Source organism: Dermacentor variabilis, chromosome 4 (genome assembly GCF_050947875.1).
Source record: "Dermacentor variabilis isolate Ectoservices chromosome 4, ASM5094787v1, whole genome shotgun sequence".
NCBI lineage: Eukaryota > Metazoa > Arthropoda > Arachnida > Ixodida > Ixodidae > Dermacentor > Dermacentor variabilis.
Genome location: NC_134571.1, coordinates 45,620,593 through 45,645,781, shown reverse-complemented (window position 1 = coordinate 45,645,781; position 25,189 = coordinate 45,620,593). Strand labels below are relative to the sequence as shown.

At 45.2% G+C, this 25,189-nt stretch overlaps 2 protein-coding genes across 3 annotated transcripts in view; both read left to right on the top strand.

Annotated features, from left to right (window-relative positions):
- The window catches only part of LOC142579044 (fatty acid hydroxylase domain-containing protein 2-like), a 101,369-nt gene that overhangs the window by 1,781 nt on the left and 74,399 nt on the right, over positions 1–25,189 (top strand). For both annotated transcript variants that reach the window (XM_075688864.1, XM_075688863.1), the window contains exon 2: positions 16,167–16,366. In XM_075688864.1, coding sequence (XP_075544979.1) covers positions 16,242–16,366 — 125 coding nt within the window. In that variant the 5' untranslated portion in view covers positions 16,167–16,241. The remainder of the gene's footprint in view (positions 1–16,166; positions 16,367–25,189) is intronic.
- Positions 20,856–23,489, top strand: LOC142579043 (uncharacterized). Its single transcript, XM_075688862.1, has one exon. It carries the CDS (start codon positions 21,010–21,012, stop codon positions 22,321–22,323), a length of 1,314 nt encoding a protein of 437 aa, XP_075544977.1. The 5' UTR covers positions 20,856–21,009; the 3' UTR covers positions 22,324–23,489.

The window sequence follows — 25,189 nt, the reverse complement described above, 5'->3', positions numbered from 1 at the left end:
TTCTTTTAAAAGCTTCGGTACTGAATGAAAAGCTAGAGTCGTAACTCGAAAAGACACAAAGCCGAAAGACGTGAAGCCATGAAGTTCCCGCACCATGTTTCTTTGACGTCACGGTTTTTGGCGCCGTCTGCTCGGGCCTATAGTCAAATGTTTATCGGTAAAATAAGGACTACGCTGTATTCCAAAAAAGCGAAAGACTAAGGAAGTTTCAAGAGCTTTTACTGAACTACACCAACCGAGACGCTAATACTCTTTGAAATTCGTGGCGACAAGCTGACGTCCCAAAGCTTGGATTTCGGCGCGAAATTAGAAAAAATTAACTTTCACTTTCATCTTTTCTTTTAAATGGCCCCTTACCAGGGATCACAGCGAATATTGGTTATACGCTGGAAGTTGTTACGTGTTTTCCAGGGAGCGTTTCGCCGCAAAATGTTTTTAAATCGGCTCATTAAAAGCCGAGACAGAAACATTTCAGTGCCGCGACCCCATGATTTCAGGAGGCGAGCTCCACTGCCAAGCGAGACGCTCTCTCCACTTGCCCCGTCTAGCCCACTCTAGCCTCCGCAAGCAAAATTCTTTCCCTGCGTTTCCCATACCGGGAAATTCTACCGGACCTCGAAGATCACGTGACGCGTACGTCACGGGCCCCGCCTTGATTTTTTTTCTCCTCGCTTTCTTTTTTTTTTTTTTTTGTTGCCGCGCGGCGCACTTTCGCCGACGACGTCGCGCGCGAACTGTTGTGATTGTCTCGTTTCGCGCAGCGCACGATTTTGCGCGCTGTGCACGAGGACACCTGACTAGCGGTATAAGCCAGTGCTGCACGAATACTGAGGCAGACACAAGCGGATCACAGAGCATGATCCCGCCGCTGCAACACGGTAGTAAATGACGTGGTTTCGGTGTCTGCACGCGCGACTGCACGACGTGGGAACAAGCAGACGAAACGGAAGCACATCTATCTTGCTACGGTGCGAAGTAAAAGAAAAAAAAAACCCTGCAGACATTCGGTTTGTGTGTTTTCTTATTTGTCTAAGATTTAATTCGTCTATTCGAGCAACATATTACACAAATAACAGATGTTGCGTTGAATAATCCTCGAGGTCACGTGTCACCACGAGCGACGTCACAGTGCAAACACGTGTACGTAGGCGCACTAGCACTTGCACGTTATCCTCCGGCTTGGAGCGCGGTGGCCGCGAGAAGGGAAAATGGCGGTCGGTTTGAAATTTCAGATCTTTCCGCGGCGCGTTGCGACGTAATACTGTACGTCGATTAACATTGACAGTGTTAGTAAACATTTCGCGAGGACAACGACGGTGGATGTGGAGGATCTTTTTGAAACCTTTTCTGTCAACTGTGACAGTGACCCGGACTCTCCCATTTCGAATCTGTGTATTGCCATTGACCGTGCTCGCTTAACCGCTTTCTCGAATGCTCCGTTCATTTATCCGCTGGTCTTCGGTCGGTCGGTCGGTAGGTCGGTCGGTCGGTCATAAAACTTTAATACTTTATTATCGGTACTGGGAGTGATGGGTTCCACCACCCCACCAGATGGCCCTCAGTCGGTGCTGAGGGCGACATCTTGGGCTCCTGCTGTGATCTGGTCTTGTTCTTCCGTAGCAGAACTGGCCAGCAGGGTCTCTCACACTTTCGATACTACAAGATTCTGGAGTTCTTCGGGTGGCGGGCCTGCGGAGTAATCCCAAAAGATGTGGTTATCTGGCCACATTTTGAGCAATCGGGTTTGAATTCATCTGGGTTGATGTGATGCATTCTGACCGGGTTTGGGAGAGTAATGGTTTGGAGTTGTCGCCGTCTAACCACTTGAGCTTTGGTAAGACTTTTGTGAGGTAGCGTAGCGTTTGGGGGGGGGGGGGGTCTAGCTAGATTAAAGTATTGGATGATTTCCTGGTAGCTGGTGAGACCTTCCTCTGTGTGCTCCGGGCTCGAGTCGTTGCTTATGGCTTGGCTGATAGGTCCTCCAGCCATATTGTAAGCTGCCTCGTTTCTAGGGTTGCCAGAGTGATCCGGTACCCAGATCAATTCGTCCCCCCGGTTTTCGGGTTGCTTTGGAGAATTTCGAGAAGGGTTTTTGAGATTCTTCCTCTGGAGTAATTACTAATGGCACCTTTCACTAACAAATTCGTTCAACGGTTTCTTTCTAGCGCAATACGCCATATATGAACGAACAACTTAAAGTTCCACATTCTACTTTTGCCGTTGAGAAAGGCTAAGAGACACTTCTATTCTTCGTTTGACGTGCGAACACCTTCGGCGCTAGCCAAAGCCTTATCCAAAGCCACGACATATGCCCACGACGATATGTCCACGATATATTGAATGATGTCATAGAATTCCATCTGCGCAAGAAAACTACCAGGAAGCGTTGGTGCCGTTTTTCGAGACAAACAAAATGCGCGACGACCTCTGACAGCGTGTATGCTCGCGGGCTTTTGTACATGCCTTCACTGTCTCTCTTCCAAAGCTCCGCACTCTTGTAGTCCCTCTTACTTTCTTTCTTGTCTATGGCAGTGAACGGGACACGAACCTTGCCCCCTCCTTTTTTAAGGCTTTTTTTTGTCTTTCTGTGCGAGACAGGAATTGAACCTTGAGAATCCAATTGCTTTGCAACCTTTGCGCGCTTGTGCTTCGTTTTTCAGAACCGAACCGAAAACTCTGGGCTCATGGCCGTTATAGGATTTCATGTCTTCGTCTGAGAGCAATATGGTTAGTCCCCGACATTTCGGTGTACAGCGGCTGTCAAACGGAGGCTTTTCTCACGTGCCGTGTATTTAGACGGCTAACGAACAAAAATATAAATCTCTTGCACGGCATCGCAATCGATTTTTTTTCCCTTAGAAGTTGACAGGTTGATCACGGGCCCCAAGCCATTTCTTCTGAAAATAAGACGGCTATCTATAACCTCTCGGAGAGCGCACATTTCAAAGCGCGTCGTGCTGTTTGTTAGCACCTCACACTGCTCTGTATCATTTACGTGCATCCTTTCTGACGCTAGCGCCCACATGACGTTGAGCGTTGCGTGGATCAGTATGGGTTAAGTCAGCTTAGCTGCTGTGATGATAAGAGAGTCACGTTTCAGCACTCCTTGAAAGAACCAAGTTCGTTTCCACTACTTCCTGCTTTCCGTTCGTTGATAACGCGGATACTAATATTTCATAATTAAAGGAGTTTTACCCGCCGTGGTTGCTCAGTGGCTATGGTGTTGGGCTGCTGAGCACGAGGTCGCGGGATCAAATCCCGGCCACGGCGGCCGCATTTCGATGGGGGCGAAATGCGAAAACACCCGTGTGCTTAGATTTAGGTGCACGTTAAAGAACCCCAGGTGGTCAAAATTTCCGGAGTCCTCCACTACGGCGTGCCTCATAATCAGAAAGTGGTTTTGGCACGTAAAACCCCAAATATTATTAAAGGAGTTTTGTTGCTATTGCTGGAAGCGAGTCTCAACTCGGTGAAAAAGCAGAGCTCTTTTAACGAGAAACCGAGGCGCTGGGAGCTCTCGAGTGTTGCTGAGCCCTAGACTCCAGCGTGCGTCGCGTAGCGCAACTCCTGGCACTAGAAAACTGAGGGATAGAGTTAGTCTCGCTTTCCAGAGTTCGCGAGCAGTGCGAATATAACGGGAAACCGACTAGGCGATTGCGAGTGAAATAATACCATGTTGTCACGAATGCAGTGACCTCCTTAAACTTGATTTGAATTAAATTTTTATTTGTCGTACCACAAAAATTATGAAAAGGACTTAAAAGCAACACTGGGACCCGTAGTCACAAACTAGCACTGCGTCTAGTTGAAAAATATGAGTTTCTATTAGTGCAACTTGAGAGACATAAACATTAAACTTTGACAAAGACATAAAAATAGATTATGGAGCCAAAATCGCGATCTGGTTATGAGGCACGCCGTAGTGGGGGAGTGGGGAAATTTGGACCACCTGGGGTTCTTTAACGTGCACCTAAATCTAAGCACACGGGAGTTTTCGCATTTCGCCCCCATCGAAATGCGGCCGCCATGGCCGGGATTCGATCCCGTGCCCTCGTGCTTAGCAGCCCAACGCCATAGCCACTAAGCAACCGCGGCGGGTGTAGCCATACCCCCCCTCCTCCCCCTCCACCCCAATGAGCAAGATATACACACTACGAATGAAAAAAGATACGCTATTCTGCTGACGGAAGACAAGGGTCGTGAAAAGAGGCAGCGTTCTGTAAACAAATGGTAATAACCTAAATCATATTAACGTATCAAAAAGTGACCGCATGTAGTGCTGTTGTTGTAAAATATTAACGTTCTGACATATTAAAAAAACAAAAACAAGACAAGATATACATTTGTCTCGGCCCTTTACTCGTCGCTCCATTACTGTACAACGGACTTCCTTTGCAGAAGTAGCAAGTGAAATGACCTGCAGATTGTACACGTTTAGATGTTTCCCGATGCATTATAACTGAGATTTCAAAAAAGAAATGGACCGCGGATCCTTTTACCGCCTTTCAGACGGGCGAGCTTAAGACCCGTGTCATGCTCACCAAACTGACACGCGCATAGAATCAGAATGAATGGATGAGGTTCTGCTTGCGCAATTAGAGCACCATACATCAAAAGAACTCGTCTAGTTATCGGGAGGGGATTGCAATCTATGCGGCCTCTGGCAGCCCCGAGGGGACGTACCTGGTCAGGCATAGTCTTAATTATCGCATATGTTCACTTCTTTCACTCCAGCTTTCGCCGTTATCGGCAACGTTTTTCTTTGTCAAGCTCGGAATTCTTTTTAACTTTGTGGGATGGTGGAAGAGGCTTTAACACGGAACGAGACATTTAACAACGCCGCCGGTTATCTTTGGTGGGATTCGTACGGGCACGCATAATTTAGAGCTTCAGAGCTTTATTTGAAATACGTTTATGACTGCATGTGAGTTTGCTTATTTGACAATAAGAGGTATGCGCAATTTTGTTATCTTTTTTTTCGGTGAACAAGAATTCAAGAAGTTAGGCATACTCGTTTGGTGCCTTCTGGCAATAAAGCTTTTTCACCATCATTAATCGAAAGCAAAAGAGAAAGTGAAACAATAAAAAAAATGAACAAAATAAAATATGGTCTGGTAACTATTTCGAAAACGATGCTGCGGGCATTAGCTGCTTGAAATCTAGGCTTTCCCTTTTCGTTGTTTCATCATTTCTTGTAGAGATAGTATTCACGTGTAAAGGGCGTAGAAAGCTATATTCTTGGCGTTTTCTTGAGCGGCAGCACCGAACGTGTGTGTGTGTGCATATACATGAAACAAGCTTTAATGATATGCTGCAGCTGTTAACCTGGTGTTTCGTCTCGTCGGACATGCTATTCCAGGTGCTAGGTGAGGATTAGGATATATGCAGTGATGTTCTATATATATATATATATATACACGGCTGTTTTCGCATTTCGCCCCCATCGAAATGCGGCCGCCGTGGCCGGGATTCGATCCCGCGACCTCGTGCTCAGCAGCCCAACACCATAGCCACTGAGCAACCATGGCGGGTCTGCTCGATCTGCTCATGAAGACTGCGTGCTGGAGCTAATCGCGCTGTAAAAAAACATGCAGCAGCGCAACTTCCCCGAGTGCCTGCAAATGATGCCTTACAATCGTCCTGGAACACACCTAGTTTCCAGTACACACGTCTACATCTACTGGACCCCTGTCTGCAACTTCATCCTCCACCTGGACTCTCCCGTACTTTACCGTACACCGTACGGTAGACAACCGTACTTTACCGTAGATTGTGGCTTGGAGTCGCATTTACGAAGTCTTTTGCTTTCCGTATCGGATGGGGGGATAGTGCTGCGTGTGACCACTGCGGGTGCGAGGAAACTCTCGAACGCATTCTTTGTCATTGTCCCCGATACAGCGCACACAGGCAGTCACTCGCGACCGCGCTGGCATGTCTTGACCACCGGCCGCTTTAGTAGCAGACAGTCCTGGAACGCGGACCTATACGGTCGCCACACCGCGAGGCAGTAAAGGCACTCTTGAAATTTTTACGTTCGAGTAAATTGGAGCGACTGTAATTCTCATGAATGTTCACGACCTTCCCTATGTTTTTCTTTCATTTGCTTGCTTTTTCTCTCCGCTGTGTTTCCTGCCTCTCATTTCCCCTTCCTCTTCCCCCAGTGCAGGGCAGCAAACCAGAATCTCATCCAGTTAACCTCTCTGCCTTTCCCATCCCGTTTATCTCTCTCTCTCTACCTTTCAGTTTTCTCACTTAAAATAAAATAAGCATTATGTTTTTACTGTACTAGATTTACCAGTTCCGGATGGGTATTATGTAACATTTTCTTAAAAATAAGCGATGGCTATATTTTAGACACATTTACAATATCTTCAAATTTTTGCTATTCTTGCAATTTCAGCATTTTCGGGGTTTTATAACGAAATAAATACGCGGTGTAGTTGCATACTTCCTTTTTTTTTAGTTCGCGAGAAACCTTTTGAACATTTGTCAGAAATATTGTTCAGCTTCATAACCTTAGCTAAAATGGCCCCCACAGAAAGATACCCTTATTTCTAGGTCAGTCAGAGGCAGTTGCTCAAAAATCAAAGCTTGCCAAATTTTGAAGAAAGAAAAGCATACTGAGAGTGACACAAGTTTAAGTTTCCATGGGGCAATATAGTGGTGTAGATTTACAGAAAACAATTTTGGCAGGGTACAATGCTTTAATTTTAATGTGATAGGCCTTCGCTTTTTTATAATCTGCAAGTCGTTAAAACGTTCTTTTCCACCTTTAGTGGAGTAAGAATTTCTTTCAACAAATCCGTGCTAAGTATGGCAAAAGGAAGGTTGATTCCTTTCTACAGAGACATTTTGCCACGTCACGTAAAATTGCCGCTGAAAACTAAAAATAGTCGTACCCCCCTTGTCTGTCCTTATCTGAACACATCCAGCTCGAAAGACGATCAAATGTTGCAAGATCATCAAATTGAAAGATCGACCTAATGTTTAAACACTGCAGTCGTAACAAGAGAGAGAGAGAGAGATGCAAATGAGAGATAGGCGGGTATGTTAACCAGAGTTAGAAGAGCGTGACAAAAAAATAAAAGCGTGAGAAAAAGAATACGAAAAGCGACGGAATGGGATCATTATAGACTTTCTATTGGGCCACTGTCCCGTAAAAAGGTCAACAAAGCCTTGACTGACTTTCACTGCGACGACAGTTCATGTCGTAACAAGCGTTAACATGCATCTAAGGTACAATCAGCGGCAAACGCTTACGGTACACGCGTGTTCCACGACCAACGTGAATTTCTGCTGTGCTAATGTACCATCAACAGCATCACCTTATTATTGTTTTTTTTTGTTGATGCCCACTGCAGGACAAAGGCCTCTCCCAGCGATCTCCAATTACTCCTGCCTTGCGCTAGCTGATTCTAATTGCGCCTGGAAATTTCCTAATTTAATCACCCCACCTAATTTTCTGCCGTCCTTGACTGCGCTTCGCTTCCCTTGGAACCCATTCTGTAAATCTAATTGTCCACCGGCTGCCCGCCCTACAGGCTCAGTCTATCTGTAACGGGACGCGTTGAAACATATAAGCCTAGCTGAATCACATTGTAGGTCGCAAAGGTTGCCAGGTACACGCTGAAACATGCGAATCACACCGCTGTGGCGGTTTAGTGGCTACGGCGCCACGCTGCTAAGCATGAAAACGCGGGTTCAATACCCGGCCATGGCACCCGCAATTCGATGCAGGCGAAATGCGCAAACGCCCGTGTACTATGCATCGGGCGCATGTTAAAGGTCCCCAGGTAGTGAAAAATTAATCGTGATTATGGCCCATGAAAGCTTAGAATTTAATTTTATTTTAAACTTCGAATTCGAGGCTTTAGTATATGTGTCCGGCCTTCGCGGAAATTCAGTACCCCCCCCCCCCCCCTTCTTTTTTTTTTTTTGCGAATCCCACATCCCGTAAGCTTTTGCGGCTGACTGTACAATCGCGCACAAGTAAAACACGATAGGTGAATTTCAAACCATAACAGCAAAGGCGCAAGATTTGTGCTTGAAGGTGCAGATATTCTTACTAGTAGATTTCAATCATAACTCCCATATGTGATAGCCCGTTTTCAGTCGTGAAAAATCAACACGAGAGACCCGAGGAGAAACGCGAGAAAAATTCTCAGGCTTTAGTTTCTTTTTTTTTTCTTGTTGTCGCGCTCACACTTGATTTTTTCGCAGCAGTATATGCATTCTAGGCGTAATTTGCTTGGGCGTAAGTAGAGAGTGTTAGCTCCTTTAACAGAGCAAGTCTAAACGAAAGCGTGTCCACCATGGTGGCTCTCCGGCTATGGTGCTCGGTTGCTGAGCACAGGGTCACAGGGTCGAATCCCGATCGTATTTCGAGGTAGGGGTGGAGTGCAAAACCACCCGTGTAGCTCCGATTCAAAAGGAGAAAGAAAGAAAGGAAGAAAAAAAGAAAGTCGAGCTAGCAAAATTTATGAAATTTCCTCTTCCGCAGTGTTCTTGCCAGCCGATTGTGCACACTTTGAGACGTTTAAACACAGCCAATCAATCGCATTGACTTTGAACAACCCTTAAGGAATTGTTGTGAAAAGTTCCTTTTTTAGAAAACTTGTCGCCTTACCAATCCGCCGAGGACTTTCTCAACGTACTACTTATAGTTTCCAGTTGTTCCAAGCCAGAGGTTTTAAGCATTTGCGTTTTTCCCACGGCATATACTCAGGAGTACGCACTTTTGGGCCAGTTTGTTTGATACAGTTACTGGGCCGAGGAAGAACGACAAAGACGGTATACGCTTTCAAATGAATTTTTATGTTGAGAAGTGGCATAGCTTTACCGGAAATAACAACATCCCACGAAAGCGAACGAAAATAGGCAGGGCAAATCATCATCACGTGTAGTTAAACGAAGTTCAGCCAAGCCATTTCCCTTCTACTTGATCAGTGCTACGGAAGAGGTGATGACGTAGTTAGCATCCGCCTTTTTTGCGGTCAAGCTCGTGTCAGCGCTCTGTCCGTAGCACTAAGTAGAAGGGAAATGGCTTAGCTGAACTAAATTTGCTTAACTGCGCGTGACGGTGATTTGCCCTGCCTATTTCCATGTTTTCATGGGGTGTTGTTATTTCCGTGAGAAAAACGTCACTTCTCAATATAAATATTAGGTTGCAAGAAAACGCATCTGCTTTACATACTTTGTGGTTCGCGTCGCTCAAGCGCTGTGGTCCCATGGTAACTGTAGTACTCAGGGGGTTTACGATAAAAGAGTCAGGAAACGCTCCCTTCCTCAGAGGGAGACGCACTTGCAAAACACAGTAACACAAATGCCGCTACATTCGAAAGCAGCACCTTACCTTATACTATTATCAATTTTTGTCAATTCTTCAAATATGTTATGGAACAACGGTTTCGTTGACATTTGCACAACTGCTTCGCTCAAAAAGGGTTACCCTGACACGAAAGGCACGTATATATACGCTCGGTAATGCTTCCGCGTTTAAGGAAATCGGCTAACATTTGCGTCTAGTCGCTAACTTGCACTTTACATCGGGCTGACGTCTCGTTTCTTTTGCCCTTGTGCACAGAGTCATCCGACATGCCTCTCGCTTCTTACTACTGACGCCATTTCCGCGCCTGAGTGCGCCCGTACTCATGACAGAAGGCCGAGCTTTCTCGTCCTGTGTTTGCTTTGCTTCTCGCGATTACGCTCACGTCAAGGGCAGGGAAGAAAGGAACTGCAGGCGCTTTTCAAGCTTTCTGTTCTGGTTGTCTTCAAGCGGCACATTTTATTCTTGGCTAGCTTTAAACCGAGACGAACGCAAATCCGTTTTTTTTTTAGTTCATCTCTTTCTGGGAAAACTCGACGTCCATTTTTCTTGCGGATCCGCTTTTGGCCTGTCGGAACGGCGAGGCTCAACGACGAGGCTCTGCCGTTTCCCGGGAGGCGACCGCCACACTCTGTCGTATCCTCATGAGGCTCGAAAACAGCTTAGGGACATGATTGCTTTTGAAGTCGACTCTTATTGCCTATACTGGTAAATTGCGGACGTGAAAAACCTGTTTTCCGCATATGTATCGAGGTTAGACGCAGAAAGCAACGTCTCCACGTACGTGGACAAAGTACCCGTCTCCTCATGTTTGTTATATATGGCAAGAAAACTCTCTAATGATGATAATGATGATGACGTTCTTAAAAATGGCGCTAAACCACTGTTGAGGTTTCGAGTTACTTTTTGAAGCCTTCGTTTTCTCCCTTGTTAAGACCGTCGTCTGAACGCTCGTTATTCTTTCTTTGCCCCGCTAGAATACTGTAGTGGGGCATTCTTGAGGGCTAGTTGGTTCATGCTTGAAGGAAGGTTAAAACTGCGCGAAAAAAAAAAAAAAAACGAGGACAAGCGCAAGAAACACACTCGTGGTGTGTTGTGCGTTTCTTCCGCTTGTCCTCGCTTCTTTCGCTCAGTTTTGACTTTCCTTTTCGAATACTGCAAAGGATGCTACATATACCTGTGCTTACCGCTGAAATCCGGCACATTTTCGCTTTTCCGCGCGCATCGCTGGTCACCCTCATCGGCTAGCTTATATAGGTGCCGGCCGATAAAGCATCCACCGCATGAGGCGCATCTCCATCGGGCGCCGCGCCTGTTCCGCACCTGCAATGTGTTCACGCAATGAATCCCAACGGTAACGTATTCCGTGAGGTGGTTTCTAGTTTAGGTCAGGTTAGGTTAGGTAATTAAGCGCGTATGGGTAGCGCTGGTCTGAGTGACAACCACGCGATGCCGTGCCGTGAGCGTCGTCCCGCGTGCGCGTAGTATTCACCCTCTCCTCTTTCGATCTTTACAGCCTCTCACCCACCTCTCCTGCGTAAGGCAGGAAACAGGGTGTTCGTCCTCTCGCTCTCCCTCTTTACCACTTCTCTCTCTTCTCTCTCCCATTTCTTTCTCTTTCTTTTTTTTTTTGCTCCCTCTACAGTAGAACCCGAGTATAATGAGCGGACATGTTCTAAATAAAAAGTTCGGTATGTGACGTATTCTGATATATTCAAAAGTGCCTATAACGAACTATAACGTCCTCTGGTAATGCGTTCGTTGTACGGTATATATATATATATATATATATAGCTATATATAGATATATATAGCTATATCCAGTGAAAAATAGATGCAAGAAAGGAACCCATTTACTGAAAGCAGAACCCCGTGAAGTAGGCAGTAAGTTCGGCCTGTGTCTCAGCTTATAGTGCATGGTCTCCCCCTCCTAGCGTGAAAAAATAAATAAAGATAACGCCCCTCTACGCTGCCTTCGCCGCATGCACGTGACTTTGTGGTGCTGGCAGTGGTGGCGCCGAGTTCGATATAGCTTATGTTCAGTTCGTTTTGAATTTACAATACTGTTGGCCATAAGGCCGTTACAGAGTGGAATTTAAGGCATCACAAATACAAAACTGGTTGTTACAACAAAAATAAGTTGTGAAACATACAAACTATGTGTTACAATAGTAAATCACATCGATTAAGTGTCACTCATAGAAAACGGGTAAAAGTCATAATTTGAACAGTAGTTAAAGAATGTAAACTGGGTGCTACGACACTAAATTACATCATCGAAGAGAGAGAGAGAAAGAGAGAGAGAGATAAATGACATACGAAACGTAGCTAGGGAGGTTAACCTGAAGATATATATCCAGTTTGCTACCCTGCACTGGGGAAGGGGTAACGGGACAGAAAGATACATGAATATGCGCATACATAGAATGAGAGAGAGAGATTTCAGAAAAAGAGGCAAGAAAGACACGCACACACATATAATCGAAGTAGCCGTCATAGAAAACAGGCAGAATAAAAAATTGTACACTAGAGTACACTATAGTACATCAGTAACGTGGCAGTGATAAAAAACAGATAAACTAATAGGTTTAACGGTATTATAGCACTTTGGCAATCACTTTTCTAATTCATGAAAAGCACTCAAATTCATAAAACAGATGATACGTGGTATATGTAGTAGTCGATAAATATATATATATATATATATATATATATATATATATATATATATATATATATATATATATATATATATATATATATATATATATATATATATATATATATATATATATATATATATATATATATATATATATATATATACATACAAGAATGGAAGCAAACATCAATATTCAGGTTTGCAATATCGTCAGTATGCATTTTTCCAAGATTCCAGCTGAGGTGCATTGCACAATCGCAGGGCGTTCCAGTCTCTTATACTTCGAGGCAAATGAATATGCATATGCATACGCGTCGATATGCAGCTGTGGCACAACGAACATTGAGTCGTGCTTTTTCAGGAGTATTCACTTTTTCTGGGGGAGCTAAGTAAGCCGCAATGTCGATGTTAGGATGGTGTTTAGAAAGCAAAAATAGGAATTATAGTTTTGCCTCTAGGGGCCGCTGGGATAGAGGTGGTAGTTGAATCAGATTTAACATCTCTCTTACCGAGTCGGCGGAGGAATATCTGGACAAAATAAACTGTGCAGCTCTTCTTTGTACCTCTTTCGCGTTCGTTTATTCGACCCACTTGGAACGGGTCCGTTATAATGCTTGCGTACTCTAACGTTGGCTTCACATAGGTAAGAAACGCGGTTAGTTTGACAGATTGAGGCGCAAGCTTCAACTTCCTGCGCAGAAACTGAAGTTCTTTTTCGGCAGTGCTCCTGATATTTGTGATGAGCGTTTTCAAGCCTAGGTTCTCGGTGATAATTATTCCTAGGTATTTGAGTGTATCAAATGTAGCTAGTATTCGGGAATCACAAAGTATTTGTGATCTAGGGCATTCTTTATCTTGTTGGATACCCCGAAAGCCAACCGTCTTTTGTTCATTTATCTTCATTTTCCAGTTTTCACCCCGCATTTCAATGCAGCAAGGTGTCGCTCAGCAATTTTTTTATCATTGGTGTCATTAATTTTCGGGTAAAGTAGACAGTCATCTGCGTACAAAAGTACGGCGATGTTTTCACTAATAACGGGACTGATACCATTCATGTATGCCAAAAATGAAACAGGACCTAAAACAGGCCCCTGCTGTACGCCTGAGCTCACAGTAAGGGTGGTCAATTTTATGCCATTCATTTTCGCATACTGCGTTCTACCGGACAGATATGCGTGGATCCATTCTACCGAATTGCGATTAATTCCCCATTTGTGCCAACTTGCTGAATAATAGAGAGTGAAGGACTCTGTCAAAGGCTTTAGAGAAGTCTGAACAAATCGCGTCAAGTTGTTTTTCGTTATTCAAAGCGCTAGGAAAGTCATTGATGGTTTCCATTAGCTGCGTGGTGGTAGAAAGGCGTTGGCTAAACCCGTGTTGGTTTGAAAAAAAAAAGAGGTTTTATGTTTAGAATAAGTGTATATGGATTTCCATTTAATATTTTCGACTAGCTTGCAGAAGCACAGGTCAAAGATATGAGACGATAATTTTCAATTTGCTGCTTGTCACCTGTTTTATGTATTGGGATTACTTTTGCCACTAGTCAATCGTCCGGAAGTCGCTTTTGAGCGATTGATGCAGTAAATATTATTTCCAAGTAGTGGGCGCTACACATTCCGCTTATCTTCGGAAAAATGAGTTCGGTATTTTATCCTGACCGACACATCCTTGTTTTTCATCCCTGTCCAAAATAAGAGAGAGAGTTCCTTCGTACGTTACTGTTATATCAGGCATTGGTGCGCAATGGTACTGATATCGAAGAAGGGACAATGAACCAACTTGATCTGAAGCAGTAAAAACTGACTGAAATTATGAATTAAAGCATGACGATATCACCGCGGGGTCAGTCACAAGCGCATTGTTTACGACTACGCTGTAATATTTTCCATCACTTTCCGGTAGGTAGCGCCAAAGACGTTGCGGGAAAATTTGTGAGTGTTTCTGTGTGATATTTATTTTTGGCTTCTGTTAGCATGTTTCGTAGTAGCGCTGGCATGCTCAATATTTTGTGACGATTCCTTTCCTTTTTCTGCCTTTGGCGACTGATCCTTCGCTTAAGGTGGATGATCTCGCGAGTAATTCATTGTTTTACAAAGTAAGTTTCGCTTTATAGAATAATTCGCTTTATCCGGGTTCAACTGTGTGTACCTTCCACATTGTTTTCTCTTAACGCTTAATGTAACAAACTTGGCTGCTCAGATTTTTTTGTTCAGCTTCTTAGTGTATAACGCTGTCTGAAACTTTCACAATTCTGCGCCATTTCGGAGACTCCCAGTACAAAGCTTCGTGCGTGTTCAAGTCCCTCGGTTAGTTCTATCGTGCCCGCAGGGAGGCGTAACAGTTCATAACACCGCCACTGTCCCCGAGTTTTTTTCCAAACGATTCTTCCTCCCAACTCGATTTTACTCGTTTGTTTATTTTTTTTTTGTTAGTGTATTTGCCAAACTAGTTTCACGGTTCCCACTTCTTTGGCATTCAAGCTGCTGCTCTTTGTACTGGAACGGCTCCTTCTTTTTGAACAAGTAGAAGCTCCTTTCCTTAAGACGTACTCCGGCCATCCACGGTCTTAAAATCGTCCTCTTGTACGTAGTATCCGCAGGGCAGTGCTTTTAGCGGGTCTGCCTTGCTGAGATAAGCTTCACAACGAACTGTTGGAGCAAAAGCAAGGAGAAGTCGTGTACTTTCTAAAGTAATTTAAAGACGATAAAGTAGGGCGACAAGTCGCAACAGTCAAAGTAAATCTGGTCAACACGGCCCTCTCGAGATGGCTAAAGCCAAAGGTATTCGAAAAAAAAAACAAATAAAAAGCCTAAACAGGACAAAACTGGGGCCTGGTTTCCCTGGGATGACAAGATCGATCGATACTGAACAGCCGCTTTGTGTACACTGTTAGAGAAATAAATGAAGAAAGAGTCGTTCCTTTGAAATTGAAAAGGGTCTCTTTGGAGACATGGGAATTGCACCTGAGGCTGTTTCTTTTGTTAAATTTTTTATCTGGGGCTTATTATTTCACTTATTTTTACCTTGACAAAAGCTTAAGCCTGCTTGAACTTGTCTTTGAGGTCACGGGATCAGAAACAACGTTGTTTCAAACAATGTCATTTTTTTTATTCTCCGTAAGCCGTCATGTGAACGTAGCGATACGCCTCTTTGCTCAAGAACATGTTTTCACTCTTGTGTAAGCTGCTCAGTGGGCTCAGTATAGAAGGGTGGATACGTGCAAAATGTGACTTTTGTTCCGAATCCGCTTCCACGGAGTCATGCGAACGTAAAGTTCTGGCCTGAAACATTGGCAAGTTAGTTGCGCAAAAGAAAAGAGTGATATAGTGAGCAACGCCGACGACGATGACAACCACAACAGCAACTACAAAACGAGACGTTGGCGTTTGCTTTCATTACGAGGCTCAAGTCCCTGATAGTTGTAGTACGAAATCTACACAATGAGTGTATTTTTTTTTCAGGCTATACTAAGACTATACCGGAGAGAGAGAGAGAGAGAGAGTAAGAGGGAAAAAGAAGACAAGGGTATTAAATCAGAAAATGTCTGGGGGGGATCTACTCTACACTGGGGGAGGGGAAGAGGAAGAAGAAATATTTCAAAGAGATGTGGCTGCAATGCATAGCAGTCTACTTTTTCAGATGCAATAGTTTCCAATACTTTAATTTATCTTTAACGAAAGAAAGAGAGCGGGCATGGCGCACTGCTCCGCGTACGAAGAAGCATAGGATGAAGCATGAAGCACAATACAATATTGTAGGAATATTGCAAGCATGGACAGGTGGTGCTGTGCAAAAAAGTTATGAAATCTTTACTTTTCACGTTTTCAAAACTTTATTGAAAGCTATGTAATTTTTTTAATTTGTTTCATGCCCTTCATATAAGTTGCACAGGCAAGGAAAGATTGTAAAACGGTTTCTTTTTGAACTGTAAACAACGCCGACAACACTATCAAGGCATCGACAGGTACCGTTAACTGAAGCAAACAGAGAGAGAGATAATTAAAATTATGGGGCTTTACGTGCCAAAACCCCGATCTGACTATAAGGCATGCCGTAGTGCTTATAAGGTACGCCGTAGTACGGGCTAATTTTGACGGGTGGTTTGATGTACACGGGTGTTTTTGCATGTTTCTTTAAAATGTTTGAAATAGACTACTTGGTACTGGCTTTCTCGCGCAGGTGGAAGGAACGTGAACCAGCGCCATTCCGTCGTCGTCATCAGCGTCTCAGCCAGTGCCGCAGAACGCCGCGTGCATGACTGTTGTCGCCCGGGCAGCAGACCGCGCTGGTCGGAGGCAGCGCTACGTCATCCTCGGTTCCCTCCTAACATGGGCGGCGCTGCTCGCGTTCGCTTACGTATGGAGTCCCTCAATCGTCAGGTGAGCAGTAGTGCGATTTTATCTGTTTAGTGCGATAGCAACTATACGGACACTCCAGGCGCATTTTTGCCGTCGCCGTCGCCGTGATGTTACATATAAAGTACAATGGCGATAACACCATGCATCTCCGCGCGTCGTATGCTGTATGTGCGAGTGCAAGCACGCGAGGGAAGCGCACGATCGCGGCTCAATCTGGCTCTCGCGAAGGAGAAAGCGGGGAGCAAACGCGCCGTCTTGCGTCGCGCCAAAGGTCGTGGGGGGATGGGAGGCAGGGAGTGGTGGCGGCGTTGCGCTCCGGCAGCATGTGCGCATTTCGCGACCGGGTGCAAGGGGAACTGACGATGGAAACGTGGAAAGTGGAGAGGTAGTACCGGAGGGAGTGAGGGCGGAGTTTTTTTCCTTCCTTCATGGAGGGCGACTTCGACTCCGCCAGCAAGCGCGTAGCACGGCTTGCACGGCCGCGCGCGCCGTATCTTGAAAAGGATCTGCAGACGGCTCGTAACTTTGTGCGGGCTGTGTTATCGCCGCTCTTGCGTTGAAGCGATAGATCATGCGAAGGTCACTTCGCTCGCTACTGCTGCCGCACTTACTCGCACCAGCTTCCAGCGTTTTGCAGCGACTGTCCATGCTCATCCAGTGCGATATGTTCATGTATGCTTGTGCACGCTGACGCCATGCTTGTTAATTCAGTTAGTAAACGAATCTTTCCAAGTTTATACTGCCGATAAAACTACTATCCTCACTTCTCATAGCTGTCTACTAATTTGCTATCGCAATCGCGAAACTGCGACTTCTTTAGTTAATTTGTTTACGTTTGCAGGATACTGCAGGCCAGGGTGTAATTACGAACTGGCCCGGCTATACGCCTTGCTTCAGTATATCTAACGCAAATAGGAATGGATTATTAGTTGCTGCACCCCCTTCTGTCACGTTGAATACGTATGTTTACGAGACTTGTTTTTGCCGCTTCTGTCTAGGGGTGCATAGAGAAAAAGAAAAAAAGAACAAACGGCAGGCTTTGAGCGGCGGGTCAATAGAGCTATTTGCTTATCCAACATGGCTATTATTCGCTTCAGTACGCTGATTGTTTCTACACATGATCACTTTGACGAAGGCACTAGACCGCGTATGATACATTGTTGGGCGTTCTGCGTTCCGTCAGCAATACAGATAGTTTTTCCTTTTTCGTAATACTTGCGGCCAATAACACAATTTTTCATGCGCTTTGAGTACGTCCTTCGTTTTCTTTAAACAATAAAAAGACGCTACATGCGTGATTGTGCACTAATCCGAGAATTAATTACTCTCATTAGAAAAGGCATAAATTATCGTCCTGTCACCTTGACTTCCTTTGAATAGAGTTTACCGCGCCTTGACATAAAATTATGTAACTTTCATGCCCGTTTGTCGACACATCGTCACTATTCTTGACTGAATGGGATGTACTCTGCAGACTGCAGTAAAGAGAAAATTAGTTCAAGTGAAATAATATTATTTCATGTTCCAGTGACATGAGTTGTAGGACCCGATTAGCAGGGATTGAATGAAATCAAGTTATATTATTAGTATGATTACTTTATGTGATAACATATATACACTTGAAGGTGAGGAAAAGGCAAGCAAGGATCAGGCTGGCAACTGGATCAGCAAGGGGCAGAACACCTGCCAACTTTTCAGAAAGGAGGGCACAGAAATATGGAAATGAAAGTTGTAAAGAAGGGAAGTGAAGTGCAAAGAAAGAACAAGATGGCATGTCTGATTAAACAGAGGAAGAAATATGACAAAATTTACAGTACAGCCGGTCACTGCAGATCGCGCTACTAGAGGAATGTTAGAAAATAGAAGAAATAAAATCCGAGGTCTTGGCCATCGAAAACAAAGGAGATAAAAACGTGAACCCAAGTTAATTACTTCTAGAAAAGTAAGGAGAGCGCGATGGGCCTGATCGTGTCGAGACGCACGACCACTGGGGTACAAACATTCGTCGAGTGTCATACACCACAGGCCAAGGAGGTGTAGTCCCTCACCCAGCGACGTGTACTGCGCAATGAAAGCGAGGCACTCCAATACCAGGTGCTGAAGTGCCTCGCCCCAACCGCAAGACGCACACGAAGCACAGTCGACGCGTCCCTGTCGCTGTAAACGTTCACGCACGAGAACATATGCCAACGGTTAGCTTGATTAGCAGGGCTCTAGGGCGACAAGACAAGCCTCGACCGCTAACACGGAGCGGTGGCGTTCTAATTGAGGATGCGCTAGTCTGGGCGTTGCTTGACGAGGTGATGACGAATCAGCAGACGAGCGTCATCAATCTCGCACAAAATTTCCGGGCAGTCACGGTCGTTGTGAACGCCAGTTGAAGCCAACCGACCAGCCTCTTCATTTCCGGCCGGCAGCTCATGTATTTTTATTACTTGAGTCTTGCTTTTCCGTAATTTTGTATTTACTGTGAATGTAACTCTTCGATGTTATAACTTGGTTCAATTTGGTGCCTTCGCACGGACGAATGAAGTTATACAATGCAATAGTTACATTTACTGCAGTGACAGGAAGAAAAACATTATAGAAAGGAAAAACCGAAGTAATACATAGGATGCATTTGGATTATGAAAAACTGACAAAGCATAACGAAGCTATAACGTGCATATAAAAATAAGATTTCACCTGGTTTGGTTACAGGCAAAATATTTCAGTGGACACGGGTACACATTAGTAGAAGTGAATATATCCACAGACGGATCGCTTCATTCAATGACTGTATTTCAGAAGAAAGGAAAACTTGTAGCTGGTGTGCGAGCGACAACTGGATTTACAAGCATACTGTAGGGGCTGCTGACGCCTGGTATTTCATATAATTAATGGAAAAATAAAATACATTGCTGGTTCACTTTGCCGAATCCCGAATTTTTTGAGGTACTGTAGAGGGAAAAAAAGAAGCAACGACAGGCTGACTGTAAGTTAGCTAAATTACATACTAATATGTTTACCTGTAATCCATTGGTCTTGCCGTAACTTCTCTTTTTGTTCCACGACCGTCCACCAGAAAATCTCGTTACTTTGATTTTGGACTGTAATCTAAGTTTTTCAGCATCCTTCAGCTTAATACTGCTTGACGATTCACCGCATTGTGCTTGTAACTAGAAGCCATTCCCATCACCGCGATGTGACCACTACAATTTGAAAGCACCCTTGTTAATGGTGCGTATTGATGACACCTTAGCGTGCCCTATATATTTTGCATATAATGCATGTTGGGACTAAACTACTCGGTACAAAGCTACGCGCTTAGTACATGGTCATTTTTAGGAATCTGTTGAAGTAAACCAATGCAACATTGCTTTGCTTTCTTAGTGAGTGAAGTAATAGTACGCCATAAAATATAATGATGTTATTGCTTGTACACCATGGTAAATATGTTAGGTTGGCCATTATAACTAGATTACTCATTACAACGTTCTGCTATAGCGTTATTGTTCCACACGGTTATCGTTACAAGCCTAGAAAAGTTGTCGCATGTGCGCGAGCGATGGGGACGAGTCAGCACTGCTAGCTACTAGCACCTGGCAGCAGCATGTGGTAACAACAATAATTCAGTTCAATTCAGTTCAACTTTATTAACATTGATCAAAACTTCAAAGAATACTCAGAAGAATGTTTGGACCCATAGCCAACAAGGACCGGGCCCAGCAACAATATGAGAATTAAAAAGAAAACAGCATGTAGTAGCATATCAATACATTTAACTTAATTCCTCGGTATTTCCTTAACTAGACAGCAATACTTAGCGCTTAATAAGGTTTTTGATCGTCAAAGTTTCTTAAACACAAAGAAAAAGCTCTTCAGTGACTGAAAAAAACTGTGTGAGACCTTGGCGTTGTGGGGCATCCAGCATTACAGATGAGATCGCCATAAAATCCTAGAAGCTGCCTTGTATATAGCAGAATCAATATAGTATGTTTCGAGCAACAGGAAAATATAAACAATTATTGTTTGCAGCTCTCGTATTGCGGGCTAAAAAAGTACATTTGCCCGCATGGAGGGGATTGCTGCATTTTATTGCGCTATAGGTGCATTGAGCAGCCTTCATTCTATCAAGCGAGTCTAACGGTAAAACCTTAGTTGAGCGAAAAAAGGTTTGCTGCTATTCGTCACTTGAAAATGTATCGTGACACTGTATGATGACAAGATTGTGCTGCCAATAACCTACCAATATCAATAAAATAATTCCTGAAAGTCTCCCCCGTTTCTTGCTCATGGAAACTGAACTCTATCTGAAGTGTTTGTCCTCCATTTGTCGAAATATTCTTGGTCCTCTTCTTTTTCTTGGCTTTCATTTATTGCGGAATTCGCGGCGCTTTGGGTGGCGTTAGGCCGAATAGGAGTCGTAGACGAAGCATTGCATGGTTGGGGCGGTCGCTCTCGCGTTGTGCTTTAGCCAGCAGGTCATCGCGCGCGACTCGTCCACGGGGCTCGTAGGACCACGTTCAAGATGGACGCTGAGCAAAGCCTCGCGGAAATGAACACGAGTATCTAGGACATTAAGGAAATCAACGGCGAGGAGCAGGAACGGCCGAGAGGACGAACGTAGTCTTCGTGCGTCGAACGGGAAACGACTACTGTGTATAAGAGCGCGAGCAATTTGGATGGCTTTTCATTCGCAGTCGCACTTGCGGTGCCTGTATCCACTCGTCATGTTCGTCCGTCAAGTATTCCCCCTCGGTGCTGTCCTCGGGCTCTGCGCGATCGGCCTGGCACCGCTGTACCGTCCGGCGTGGTCGCATCAAGTACAGGATCTCCGGGAAGTGTTCCGGTTTGCGAGATGTCGCGCCACCTGCCTCGGTGAGCTTGGCCTGAAGACGGATAAAGACGACATCGAATGCGCGCCGGACAAGGAGTGCAACATGTGTTGGGACGTGTGCGAGTTCTTCTACAAGGACTTCGAAGTTTGGAAGCACATGTGCACCGTGGACGAATTATGTTTTCCCGGCTGCCAACAGGCCTGCTCGTTCTGGCACAAGACGTCAACGAAGCTACGTCCCGGCACCGCAGTGACTAGCCGCACCGAGGAAGAGCACTCGGGCGTGTTCTCTGAGCCTCCGATGCTGGAGGCGCGTGGAGCACATGACGTGCGTGTGACCTGGTCCAGGCCTCTGAGCTCCCAGGACCACCACATCGAGCGAGCGCTAGTCTACGTGCTCTTTCTCAGAGGGCTTCTCGACGATCAACGCTTCGGGGACGCCGAGCAGACGCTGTACCACAACGCCACCCTGAGCCGCAGCAAACTCAAGCAGGCCTCGGAGCTCGAGATTGTCGCACTCTCGCCGCAGGGCGTCTTTGCTCAAACTCGAGTGGCGTTGGGCCTGGACTCGGCAGACTTCGACTCCGTGCAGGCGGACGCCTCCGTCGCCAGTTCGCTTCCCTCCTTTGCCGCTCCGAAAGTGGTGAATCAGAGGCACACCGGCGGACACCAGGTCGAGGTCGACATCGCCTGGGACTTTGACGTCTCGCCGGAGGCCAAGAAGGTCAAGTACGAGGTCACGTGGAGGGTCCTCGGCGAGACGGCGGACGTGACAGGCCACATGTACACGTCGCGGCAGTCGGCCACGCTGAAGCTGTGGGAGGGAACCTCGTACTCGGTCTTCGTCAGACGCCTGTCGCCTCGGACGGGTGAGCCCGACGCCGAGACGCTCGCTCGGGTCGTCGACGCACCCGTCGCCGAGCCCGAACCGAACGCACGAGACGTCGCCTCAACGGCCAGCTGCGTGCGCGTCGAGGTGGTGGCGGCCTGCGCCGTCTTCGCCGCGGGCATCCTTTTCATCTGCATCTTCGCGCTGGCCTTGATCACGATGCGAAAGTCAATTAGGCCCAAGGGAGAACACCCCGAAGTTACCAAGTCCCCGTCCGCGCACAAAGGTTGTCCCGAGAGGCCGCAGCTGACGAGGCTCCCAGCTGTGTAGAGGCGCCAAGTCTGCTCGGCGTCCATCTTGGAAGCGGTCCTACGAGCCCCGTGGACGAGTCACGCGCGATGACTTGCTGGCTAAAGCACAACACGAGAGCGGCGACACCAACCAGCGGTTCGTCTACGACGTCCAGTCGGCTAGAGGGACCGTGAATTCCTGACATGCGCAGTTGGCAAGCACACATGTGCTGCAAAAAAGTCACCAGTCCCGATCTACAGAAAGTTGGTGCTCTTCCGACACCTGTCAGAAGATGCGGTTCTCTTGAAAACCACCTTACACGGAAATTGGCGCTTCTAGTGGCAAGGCGGTTCTATTCTGCACCATTGACGACAGAGTCAGCCCACATATCGTTCTTCGTGGCCGAACAGGTCCGTCTTGCAAGGTCATGGGCGAAGTGTTACAGAGTCGGATTGAGTGTGCCGTGTAAACTTAGAATGACCCTCTCGTGTGCGCCATACACCGTTGAGACTATTCTGTGTCCAGTATGAGTGCTTCTATACTGAATGTTGTACAGGTTAACTGACAAGGTCAAAACGTCACAACGGCTGTGGCGTGGCCTACATCGCCGAACTTGAAAACCTTAAGACGGGCATAGATTGGAACCGATATGACCTAGCCAATGGTAACTCGGGTTTGAACGCAGTACCGGTATATCACCCGAAGACGAAGACATGCCAATATATGCACATTCCGACGGGACGTGACGAATAGGGCAAGTCGTAATTTCCCTTGCATTTACGGGCGCGCGCATACACTGCGCCATATAAACCGCGCTTAAGTAAGCGTCATTGATTTTCGATGTTCCTGTCTGTGTGAACAAAGGAGGAGTATGAGCCAGGGAATGCAAAACTTTCGTGTCTCATCTGACTGTCGCGTGTTGTGCACCACTTGAGCCAGCATCTCACATATTGCAACAATGTGTCATCATCCTGCCTCTTCTGTAGCGATTATCATATTATGTAATCTTGTTTTTAGCATTGTTATTTATTTGTCATTAAATAGTGTTGCCCTTTGTCGTCGTAAATAAGTATATTTATCTTGCTTTAGCGCCTGCAAAATACTTTGTCATCCACATTGGACTTTCGTATTTATTTCATTTAATCGAAGAGCTGCTCTGAAAGATTGTGTATTAAAGAGAGTCAATAAAATTATTATAGTCTGCATTGTGGACATCGCTGTCGTAAGTAACGCAAACGTGCACTTCCTGAGTGCTTTTGCGAAGTATAGGAAAGTCAACCCAAATAAAGAATTGTTGTTCGGAGTATGGTGCTGAAAAGTTGTACATATATGTAATGTTATGTGTCTACTTCTAATATAAGGTCCATTTTTGTTTATTTGTCCAGGTTCCAGTTTTATGCACATTTCCTTTAATTGATTTTCTGCAATGTATTGCAAGATATCGGTTACTTGGATTTCGCTAAAACGTCGCTATGTCTTCTGTATAATTCAAGAAATGCCATAAAGCCAACCTTATTGCTTTGCCTATCCTGGAACAAGAGTTGCGAGACTTCGAGCTTAGCACCAAAAGCACACTCTATATATCTCTCTTGAGTTTCAAATGAAACTTCTATCAATTCTTTTTCTAAGGTGGGCAGAGCAATTAAGTTGGTCTTTCGGAATTCCTTCAATCATACAGAAGCCATTGATACGATGTTTAGCGAAATCTGAGGAACTCGTAGTTTGCAAATCTATGCATAATATAGTTAAAGGAAGCTAGCAGGAAATTAGAACCAAAGGAGATAAACAAAAATGGACACTCATGTTCGAAATAGGTGCATACCATTACATATATACACACAACTTTTCAACACCACACCGCGAAAAATAGAATTGACAGTCACTTAAGTATCCTTACGTTATTTCAACGCGAAAGCGTTATGGCTTCATTAAGTTACTTCATTTATTTATTTATTTATTCAGATGCCCTAAAGGCCTGGGCAAGCATTACATAGGGGGAGGGGGTGAAAACAGTAAGCACAAAGCAACGCAGCACAACGGTGTGTACAGAAGTCGTCGGCCGTTAACAGCATGTTGAAAAGAAAAACTCAAAATATAACGACAGTTAGCAACAAGTGTCAACAAGCATTCAATTTTTACAGCGAGTTGTGGTATAGATATATATATATATATATATATATATATATATATATATATATATATATATATATATATATATATATATATATATATATAAGGGGGGAGGGGAGCGGGGGGGAGAGGAGGGGGAACTGTCGTTCGCTCGACCGCTCGTTCGTTCGGGCTCTTCGCTTACATTGGCAATCATTGTCGAGGGTTTTTGCATAATCTTTTTTCAAACTTCTTTAAACACATGATTAATCAAATATGCAGTGATAAACAATGGTCGAACGAGAGATAGCGATGGAGCCAATGTTTCGACACGTGGACCTGTTTCTTGGTCAGGGGAACAACTCAAGTACACAGTTTCTTTGGGCATGTTACCGGTGAACAGGTTTCAAGTTAAACCGCGTTTAACGTGTTTAACAAGAGCAAGCTACTTAAGCGCGGCATCATACACGCAACTTTGGGGGAATGTCAGTTACATAAGGTCACAACACAAAACTTCCCTGGAGATCTCTCTAGTGAGTGAAACAAACCTACCAGTACGACACCCGGTATTCAAGTGGTCTCTGAACAGCTGTACCAGCATTCGCATGCAATCTTGTGGCGAAACTGCCTTCATTAGCAGGCACGTATATTCTGAATGGCTGTGCACAGTAGCAGGGTAAGACCACGCTATTGTCTTTCCCGCTACCTTCTCAGGCAATACGAAAACTCAGATACCTAAATATGCACGGTGAAGTTTGCCTTCCCGAAATATCCTTACAGCTCTCTTTCTGACCCT